This window comes from Nanorana parkeri, unplaced genomic scaffold (genome assembly GCF_000935625.1).
Source record: "Nanorana parkeri isolate BGI_ZX_2015 unplaced genomic scaffold, ASM93562v1 scaffold1765, whole genome shotgun sequence".
NCBI classification, from domain to species: Eukaryota; Metazoa; Chordata; class Amphibia; order Anura; family Dicroglossidae; genus Nanorana; species Nanorana parkeri.
Genome location: NW_017308033.1, coordinates 240495 through 251372, shown reverse-complemented (window position 1 = coordinate 251372; position 10878 = coordinate 240495). Strand labels below are relative to the sequence as shown.

Here is a 10878-nt window from a genome sequence, read left to right as displayed (position 1 = left end):
CAAAATGTAATTTCCAAAGAATGTGGATGGAGCACGGCGCCCTTCCTCCCCTCCCCAAATCACAAGCTGTGCCCGCCGACAGCGTCTTTAGCGACCGATGATGTAATTGGTTGCTAGGAATCAGGCAGGTGGCTTGTGGGGTGCCCGCCCGCTCACTCCCTAGCAACCAATGACATTGTTGAATGCCGTCGGGCGGCCTGCACAGCATACTTTGTTGCCTCTCCCCTGGCCCCCGACAGCTTCATATCAACCAATGACAACAAACCCGCCGACAGATTCATAGCAACCAATGACGACAAACCTGCCCGACGCCTTCTTAGCAACCAATGACGACAAAGGCACCGACAGCTTCATAGCAACCAATGACAAAAAAGCCGCCCGACGGCTTCATAGCAACCAATGGCGACAAAGCCACCCCACCGCTTCATAGCAACCAATGACGACAAAGGCGCCGACAGCTTCATAGCAACCAATGACGACAAAGGCGCCGACAGCTTCATAGTAACCAATGATGACAAAGCCGCCGACAGCTTCATAGTAACCAATGATGACAAAGCCGCCGACAGCTTTATAGAAACCAATGATGACAAAGCCGCGGACAGCTTCATAGCAACCAATGAGGACAAAGCCGCGGACAGCTTCATAGCAACCAATGACGACAAAGCCCCCAGACCGCCTCATAGCAACCAATGACGACAAAGCCCCCAGACCGCCTCATAGCAACCAATGACGACAAAGCCCCCAGACCACCTCATAGCAACTAATGACGACAAAGCCACCCCACAGCTTTATAGCAACCAATGACGACATTGATGCTAAAGAAGCCGTCAGCGGCCACAGCTTAAGATTTTGATACTGCAAGTGTGCTCGATCCACATTCTTTGTAACTGACACTGGGCATTGAGACTATGGGGCCCCACAGTGTGTATTTTCCTTCCTTTGACATTTAGGTTCCATTCACACAAATGCGGCGTGTTTAGGGCATGTTTATGTTCATTTGGATCTATGCTGCCTATAAGACATGCACTATGATTGGTCTTTCTAAGCCCATGGTTCCACCTCACTTTGCTCCGATGTTTTACCATATTGCATGAAATGTTTTATTAAAGCTCCAATTTCAGGATCACACATGGAATCTATGCCATAGTTTCCCAATCAAACATTGATTGGGAAATCAAAGAAGCCGAGTAGAAAATTCAATCAGATGCAGTGACTGTTCGGGTGTTCGGACAGGCGCAGGTACGTTAGTGGTCAGTGCCTAGTAGTGATAGGCAGAACACCCCCGTGTTCAAACTTTAGAACATGAAAAAAGTTTGAATTCGAACTCAATAAAAGTCTATGGGACCCGAACTCGGAAAATCAAATGTCCCCATTTTGAAGGCTTATATGCAAGTTATTGGCCATAAATAGGTGTATGGGGATCTGGGAACTGCCCTGGGGGACATGTATTAGGATCCGGGTACTGCCCTGGGGGACAAGTATGGGTATCAGGGTACTGCCCTGGGGGACATGTATGGGGATCCGGGTACTGCCCTGGGGAACATGTATGGGGATCCGGGTACTCCCCTGGGGGACATGTATGGGGTCTGGGTACTGCTCTGTGGGACATGTATGGGGTACCGGGTACTGCCCTGGGGGACATGTATAGGGATCCGGGTACTGCCCTGGGGAACATGTATAGGGATCCGGGTACTGCCCTGGGGAACATGTATGGGGATCCGGGTACTGCCCTGGGGGACACCCTAGGGGACATGTATGGGGATCCGGGTACTGCCCTGGGGGACATGTATGGGGGTCCAGGTACTGCCCTGGGGGACAGGAATCAATGGGGAAAAAAAACACTTTAAAAAAATACAGTTTATAAAGGAGCCGTGACTTCATCATCACTTAAAGGGTAACAATAAAAAATTCCTTTAAATATTGTGTCTGGTGGGTCCCCTTGGGCCTCAGTCATGAAGGGGTTAAGGTCTGATAGGAATTTTAAGGAGGAACCCCACCCCAAAAAAATGGGGGGGGGGCGTGGGGTCCCCCATAAAATTCCATACCAGACCCTTGATCCGAGTGTGTGGACGGGGGATGGGGTCATGTGGACAGGGAACGGGGTCATTTGGTGTGCGGAAAGGGGACGGGGTCATGTGTGTGTGCGGAAAGGGGACGGGGTCATGTGTGTGTGGACGGAAAGGGCACAGGGTCATGTGTGTGTGGACGGACAGGGAACAGGGTCATGTGGTGTATGGACAAGGGACGGGGTCGTACCGTGTGTGGACAAGGGACGGGGTCATGTGGTGTGCGGACAGGGGATAGGGGTCACACAGCACACCCCGCCCCGTCACCGTGACAACCGCTCTCCCAGCCGCATGAACGCCTGTGAGCGTGCACATCTAACAAACAGCTGAGCGCGTCCGCCCGTATCCCGGCAACCAGACATCAACTTCCGCTCAGCTTGAGGACATCGAACCTGCTGCAGGTACCGGGGATGGGTATGACAAGTCGGGGTTCCGGAGGTCGGTGTGTGTGAGGTGGTGTACACGGGCGGCTGGCGTATGTGTTTGTAGAGGAAAATCAGGAGAGAAACAAAGCTGACATTGCTGAAAATACTGGTTGCTGCTCGTCATGGTGAGCCTCTGGCTTCAGTACTCCGTGTTCGGACTTTTGAATTTATTCTGACTCTGTGAACTGCATTAATGCTGGGGGTTAGTGATGACTAAAGCACCGAATCCAGAGGATGAGCATGACAACTCGGCTTGTTAGAAGTTCGAGAATAGCAGCTACTGTATTCCTGTCATGGGAGGCTCCTACTGCAAATGCTCTCTGCCTGGAGCTTACACTGGGCCGTGCCCCCCATGTGACCACGCTCAAGGCAGGTGATTGGCTGTCCAGGCCCCCAGCACTGCATTGTGGGGGGAAGGGCAGAGGGTCACATTGTGTGTGTGTGTGTGATAGGTGCTCTTTCTGTGGGCCAGGTGCCCTGCGCCCTCTCTGGATCTCTTATCACCCAAACTGTAAATCTGAAAAGGGGCCCCTGAGTGAGACTCCTCCCCTTCATCCCAGGAGCCCCAAATGTGGCTGCATGCACCTCCTATAGACTACTGATATGTCCCCAATGCATTGTGGGATGTGGTAGGCTCTGGCTAAGACTTGAATCCCGAGTCCATCCAGGTCCGGGGGTTCTCCGGTGCCCAGGACAAGATTTAAAGGCACATGCAGCACCTTGTGGCCTCTGATGTTGTTCGTCCCCTATCCTGCTGTCCGGTGAGGTTGGGGCCCCTCTTTCGGAATGACGTTTCTTTCTCCATTTTGTTTCAGGTGCAGTGACCTCAGTGAGCCCGTTCCAGGTGGTGTCAGCATGCCGACCAGAGCCAAGCAGGTAATGCCGGGCTGAGCTCCTTGTTGCTGGATGTCTGCCCTCTGTACACCTCTGATATTCCTAGCAGCCTGCACCGTGCAGAGCATCGCGTCCTTCTATGGCTTGTTGCAGAGCATCTCTCCCGGCCTTCTCTTGACGTTTGTTGTGTCTTTTGCAGAGCGTCGCGCCGGTCCAGACTCAGAAGCCGAATGTCACCAAACAGATGAAGACGATTTCTAGGCGGAGGGTGAGGAGAGCGGAGCTCCAGATATCCTGAGATATATATATATATTTATATATACTGTGTATAGGGCGGAGCCGGGATCTCAGAGCACCAACCCACAGGCAGGGCCCTGCTGCCCCATCAGGTCAGCAGTGGGGCCCAGGGACAGAGAGGGGGCGCTGACCTTTTGCAGCAGCCACCTGTCTGGGATTCACCCGAATAGTCCAGACACAAGATGTCACCATGTCAGGTGGTCTGAGACAACCACGGGGTCCAACCTGAGTGCATGGAGGAGGCACAGAACATGGAGGGACACTGGAACCCAGGGAGCAAGGAGGTGTCTGAGACACGGGGTGCAGATGAGTCTTGAAGGGCTCAGGGGTTCTGCTTCAGGCAGATGTGTTACTCACTATCTCTCCTCATGTGGCCCCCATGAAAGGAAGAAAGCACGCCCAGTGGCCCCCCAATTTATTTGATTTTGAGACCCCTGGTGCAAAGGTTATAGTGCAGCACAGTGCTTCTAGGAGGTCATAGTGCCCTGTGTAGTATAGATGTACAGCACAGTGTATACAGCCCACCCATGTTTCCATAGCTCTGACATACTCCATGGCGCTGTGCTGTGATGTCATATACAGACCCGGTGCGGTCATTGTGCTCCCATGTCTTCTATTGATGATAACCTTCCTGTTTCAGGATGAAGATGACTCCACAGATATGGGGGATGGGGCCGATGAATGGATGCAGCCCAAGACTTTGGTTAAACCTCTGGACCAGCTGGAGCTCTCCGAGGCCGTGAGTATTGCTGGGGACCCCGGACGGGGATGACACCTTCCTGTGTATGACTGTGGGGACCCGGGACTTCCTATGACTGTGGGGACCCGGGACTTCCTATGACTGTGGGGACCCGGGACTTCCTATGACTGTGGGGACCCGGGACTTCCTATGACTGTGGGGACCCGGGACTTCCTATGACTGTGGGGACCCGGAGGTCAGATAGAAGACTGAAGTGGAGGACGGAGGTCAGATAGAAGACTGAAGTGGAGGACGGAGGTCAGATAGAAGACTGAAGGGAAGGACGGAGGTCAGATAGAAGACTGAAGGGAAGGACGGAGGTCAGATAGAAGACTGGAGGGGAGGACGGAGGTCAGATAGAAGACTGGAGGGGAGGACGGAGGTCAGATAGAAGACTGGAGGGGAGGCCGCAGTTTATCTTATTCTTCGTCACTCACCCAGCATGTCCTACTATCCTTGAGACCCTACGGAGCCCTGGTGCTGGTGAGACCCTACAGAGTCCGGGTTTAACCAGGGCAGTGTGGGATCTCACCAGGGCTCTGAGGGGTCTAACCAGGCTGGTGAGACCCCCACATAGCTCTGGTGAGACCCTACAGAGCCCTGGTTAAAGCAGGGCTTGGTAGGGTCTCACCAGGGCTCTGTGGGGTTTAACCAAGACTAGTGAGACCCCACTGAACCCTACTTTAACCAGGGCTACGTCAGTGCTACAGTTTGAATTTAAAACGTATTTGTGTGAAGTGTGAAGTTAAGTCATGGATTGAACAGAAATATGAGCAATTATAAAATAATTTCTTTGTGTTTATTTGATTCCTATTCAAGAGAATTACTTTATATATAGTCAATATAGGCACAGAGGTAAAAAATTTTAACATTTTCTAATGGTGGTGTGCCTCGTGATTTTTTTCATGAAAAAAGTGTGCCTTTGCACAAAAAAGGTTGAAAAACACTGCTCTAGATGAGAGGCTGTCCATGTTATTGCTCATTATAGACAGTGACAACCCATTACACCTGCGGCATTTGGGCTGCATGGAGTATGCAGGGATGGAATTCAGGAACAGCCCACAATGGAGGCGACTCGGCGACCTCGTGAATGGCAGACGCATTGTTTTGTAGAATGTGGGTGGAGCCAAGGGGGGAACGCAACGTCTGAATTTGCATGCGTTTCCAGGGTGCGGGGCAGCATATATAGAGTGCTACCTCCTCCCCTCTGTATTTAGAAGTGACAGGTTCCCTTTAATGTTTTTGCAATATTCCTGCAGAGCTGTCCTGGGCTCCCTTATAGAGGGGGGCGGGTACCAGAGGCAAGAGTAAAAATAAATAAATCTATAACCTTAATGTGAGGGGGCTGGTTGGAGGAGCTGGCAGGGTGCTTTGCACAGCTTCCTAAGAGCCCCCAGCCCTGATGCAAGCAGTGGGAGGAGTTATGCAAATAGTGCCTGGATGGGCGGGTCTCAGTCTGGAGGAGTGGGTGGTCCCAGGCAGGTTGTATTTGCACGCACATGTGACACTGAGCTTCTATGATTGAAAGAGAGAAATTCAGTAAATGAAAGGGGCGGGGCCAGGGACAGTCAGGCTGGGGAGGAAAGGGCTAGATGATGGTGGGCATCTTCCAGCCAGGAAATGAGGCGGGCTCTATCTGACTTGCCGCAGCAAGCCTCTACTAATTCAGTGCTGCTTCTGATGAGAGTGGCTGTCCCAGCATCGTCATCACTAATTTATTCAATTTCCTTTGAAGGAACTTAAAGAGGAATTCACTCGAATCCTGACCGCAAACAACCCTCACGCCCCCCAGAACATTGTGCGGTACAACTTCAAGGTAAGATCCAGCGAACCCGAGTCACCAGATCCCATCAAAGAGCTCCAATGTACTTCTTACCCATGTACTATTAAAGGGGCACTCCGCCTTTACTGGATCCTGCTGGTTGAGCAGGTCCAGTGGCAGCACATAAAGAGCCTCATAGAAGAACATTTCCGTCCCCTGTAAAGGAACACAAACAGCAGTATTTTATTATAAGTCCAGCGGCAGTCACAGTTTTCTCTGAGTCCCCCTGTGATGGGGTGACAACAATGCTGCACTGCTCCTGAATTCGGAGCAGAGTTGTCACTCTCCTGTAGACTGTACTACATAGGGGTGAGAAAATGTGACGAGGGGCGTAGCTCTAAGCATTGTCACTGCTGATTTGTAAAGGGCTGGCAATAGCGGTGATCTTAACAGTCTTAGGCAGCGGTGGGCAACTCCGGCCCTCCAGCTGGAACTACAAGTCCCATGAGGCATTGCAGGACTGACAGCTACAGGCATGACTCCCAGAGGCATGTTGAGATTTGTAGTTAAAGCACAGCTGGAGGGCTGGAGTTGCCCACCCCCTAGTCTTATGTAATATGTCTTTATCCTCTTACCATCTCCTGTATCATGCCTGCAGTCTCTGACCATCTCCTGTATCATGCCTGCAGTCCCTGACCACCTCCTGTATCATGTCTGCAGTCCCTGACCACCTCCTGTATCATGTCTGCAGTCCCTGACCACCTCCTGTATCATGTCTGCAGTCCCTGACCACCTCCTGTATCATGTCTGCAGTCCCTGACCACCTCCTGTATCATGTCTGCAGTCCCTGACCACCTCCTGTATCATGTCTGCAGTCCCTGACCACCTCCTGTATCATGTCTGCAGTCCCTGACCACCTCCTGTATCATGTCTGCAGTCCCTGACCACCTCCTGTATCATGTCTGCAGTCCCTGACCATCTCCTGTATCATGTCTGCAGTCCCTGACCACCTCCTGTATCATGTCTGCAGTCTCTGACCATCTCCTGTATCATGTCTGCAGTCTCTGACCATCTCCTGTACCATGTCTGCAGTCTCTGACCATCTCCTGTATCATGCCTGCAGTCCCTGACCACCTCCTGTATCATGTCTGCAGTCCCTGACCACCTCCTGTATCATGCCTGCAGTCTCTGACCATCTCCTGTATCATGCCTGCAGTCTCTGACCATCTCCTGTATCATGCCTACAGTCCCTGACCACCTCCTGTATCATGTCTGCAGTCTCTGACCATCTCCTGTATCATGTCTGCAGTCTCTGACCATCTCCTGTATCATGTCTGCAGTCCCTGACCACCTCCTGTATCATGTCTGCAGTCCCTGACCATCTCCTGTATCATGTCTGCAGTCTCTGACCATCTCCTGTATCATGTCTGCAGTCTCTGACCACCTCCTGTATCATGTCTGCAGTCTCTGACCATCTCCTGTACCATGTCTGCAGTCTCTGACAGTTTTCTGAAGCATTACATCCACTGAATATTACGTGTGGCCCCTTGGTAATGTAAGGGGCCATTTTTGGGGCCCCCTATATGAAGAAAGTTGACCTCCAGTACCCTGATTGACATATGTGGAGTGTTTACCTGGAGCGTCTCTGTGAATAGATAAAACTGAGACAGATGGAGTTCTGTGTCCCTTCACGTCTGTCCTCTGCTCCATGGTATGTTCTCTGTGTCCCTTCACGTGTGTCCTCTGCCCCATGGTATGCTCTCTGTGTCCCTTCACGTGTGTCCTCTGCTCCATGATATGTTCTCTGTGTCCCTTCACGTGTGTCTTCTGATCCATGGTATGCTCTCTGTGTCCCTTCATGTGTGTCCCCTGCCCATGGTATGTTCTCTGTGTCCCTTCACGTCTGTCCTCTGCTGCTCCATGGTATGCTCTCTGTGTCCCTTCACGTGTGTCTTCTGCTCCATGGTATGCTCTCTGTGTCCCTTCACGTGTGTCTTCTGCTCCATGGTATGTTCTCCGTGTCCCTTCACGTGTGTCCTCTGCTCCATGATATGTTCTCTGTGTCCTTTCATGTGTGTCCTCTGCCCCATGGTATGCTCTCTGTGTCCCTTCACGTGTGTCCTCTGCCCCCATGGTATGCTCTCTGTGTCCCTTCACGTGTGTCCTCTGCCCCATGGTATGTTCTCTGTGTCCCTTCATGTGTGTCCTCTGCCCCATGGTATGTTCTCTGTGTCCCTTCACGTCTGTCCTCTGCCCCATTGTATGTTCTCTGTGTCCCTTCCCGTGTGGCCTCTGCCCCCATGGTATGCTCTCTGTGTCCCTTCACGTGTGTCCTCTGCTCCATGGTATGCTCTCTGTGTCCCTTCACGTGTGTCCTCTGCCCCATGGTATGCTCTCTGTGTACAGGAACGGGCGTACAGACCCATCAACATTGTGGACCAGCTGGCGGTACACTTCTCCCTGGATGGGAACATGTTACACAAGGACTCGGACGAGGCGCGACGGCAGAAGGCGAAGTTCGGAGTCATTGAAGGTGAGAAGCCGCTGATGATTGTGATGTAATCCAATGCTAGGCTAGGATGTGGGGACAAGGCCGGGCCACTCGGGGGTGTCATGGAACCATGGAAAGAGTTAACCAACCGGAAATCTGCCGCATTCGGTGTCATAAAACAGATTATTTTTGCTTCCTGTAAAATCCACTTCTTGGGGTTCATTACGGGACACAGGATACAGATATTTAGAGACAATTGGGTTATACTGCCCCCTACAGGAGGACACTGGCAAGAAAAAAAAGCTGTTGTCCAGCCAACTATAACCACTCCCACTCCCATCATGCTTCAGTTTTATGTGAGTGTCTGGGGGGAGGGGGGGTTCCGGACGTCTCGAACATGCTGCTGAGCCCGGCTCTTTATGCAGCTGTCTGGATTGGTTGTAGCTTTGGAGGCCATTGCAGCACCCGAGGATTGCAGGCCTGCCTGGATTGTGATATTTAGGCGCTGGGCTCTGGCACATGTCAGACCTTTATATACTGAGAGGAGGAAGGCAGTAAACTTTACAAACGATGAATGGATGGACGGAGGGATGGATGGACGGAGGGACGGATGGACGGACGGAAGGACGGATGGACGGACGGAGGGACGGATGGACGGACGGAGGGATGGATGGATGGACGGACGGAGGGATGGATGGACGGACGGAGGGATGGATGGATGGACGGACGGAGGAATGGATGGACGGACGGAGGAATGGATGGATGGACGGACGGAGGAATGGATGGACGGACAGAGGGATGGATGGACGGAGGAAGGATGGATGATGCATGGATGGATGGATGGATGGACGGATGTATGTATGGACGGATGGATGAACGGACGGACAGATGGACGGACGGACGGACGGATGGACGGACGGATGGATGGATGGACGGAGGAAGGATGGATGAACGGACGGACGGATGGATGAACGGACGGACGGATGGATGAACGGACGGACAGATGGATGAACGGACGGACGGACGGATGGATGGACGGAGGAATGGACGGATGGATGGATTGATGGACGGACGGACGGACGGATGGACGGACGGATGGATGGATGGACGGAGGAAGGATGGATGGACGGACGGACGGATGGATGAACGGACGGACGGATGGATGAACGGACGGACGGATGGATGAACGGACGGACAGATGGATGAACGGACGGACGGACGGATGGATGGACGGAGGAATGGACGGATGGATGGATGATGCATAGACGGACGGACTCGTGGATGGATAGAGAGATGGATGAATGGACGGACAGATGGAAGGATGGACGGAGGATTGGATGGACGGATGCCTAATGCATGTGTTAGTGTTACATTAAATGGTATAAAGAGATGAAGCTGCTGCTTTAGGTCCTCCTCTGTGAGCAGCACGCTGTGTGAACGCACAGACCGCACGTAGCAGAGACGGCCGCCTTGTGCTCTCTCCTCTGTAGTAACTCTCTTCCTTTCTCATCTTTATGTCCCGCAGAGACTCAGCCCAGTGAGAGCGCAGAGCCCGGAGACACAGACGGGAAGTCAGAAGCTCAGGTACTGTAGATACATCCACACAGGTGATGGGGCCTTCCTGGTGCCTGAATGTGCAGTGGACCCGGTGCGGATAATTTCCCCCGAATTTGGAGTGGGCTCAGTGCTGATCTTTCCCTTGATTTTGGGGGCCCCATGCTGTATGATCCCCTAAATGTGGAGTGGACCTGGTGCTGATCCTTCCCCTGAATGTGGAGTGGACCTGGTGCTGATCCTTTACATGAATGAGGGTGGACCCAGTGCTGATCCTTCCCCTGAAGGTGAAGTGGACCTGGTGCTGATCCTTCCCCTGAAGGCGGAGTGGACCTGGTACTGATCCTTCCCCTGAAGGTGGAGTGGACCTGGTGCTGATCCTTATCCTGAAGACGGACATGGACCTGGTACTGATCCTTCCCCTGAAGGCGGAGTGGACCTTGTACTGATCCTTCCCCTGAAGGTGGAGTGGACCTGGTACTGATCCTTCCCCTGAAGGTGGAGTGGACCTGGTGCTGATCCTTATCCTGAAGACGGACATGGACCTGGTACTGATCCTTCCCCTGAAAGCAGAGTGGACCTTGTACTGATCCTTCCCCTGAAGGCGGAGTGGACCTGGTGCTGATCCTTCCCCTGAAGGCGGAGTGGACCTGGTGCTGATCCTTCCCCTGAAGGCGGAGTGGACCTGGTGCTGATCCTTCCCCTGAAGG

General features: G+C 52.7%; 1 protein-coding gene across 1 annotated transcript in view; it reads left to right on the top strand.

Annotated features, from left to right (window-relative positions):
• The first annotated feature begins 3319 nt into the window (after positions 1-3319).
• Positions 3320-10878, top strand: part of DNAI1 (dynein axonemal intermediate chain 1) — a 140556-nt gene continuing 132997 nt past the window's right edge. The window contains exons 1-8 of the mRNA XM_018571473.1: positions 3320-3367; positions 3525-3593; positions 4263-4361; positions 6097-6177; positions 8530-8656; positions 10140-10185; positions 10358-10504; positions 10632-10716. Of these exons, the coding sequence (XP_018426975.1) occupies positions 3347-3367; positions 3525-3593; positions 4263-4361; positions 6097-6177; positions 8530-8656; positions 10140-10185; positions 10358-10504; positions 10632-10716 (675 nt within the window). The 5' untranslated portion in view covers positions 3320-3346. The remainder of the gene's footprint in view (positions 3368-3524; positions 3594-4262; positions 4362-6096; positions 6178-8529; positions 8657-10139; positions 10186-10357; positions 10505-10631; positions 10717-10878) is intronic.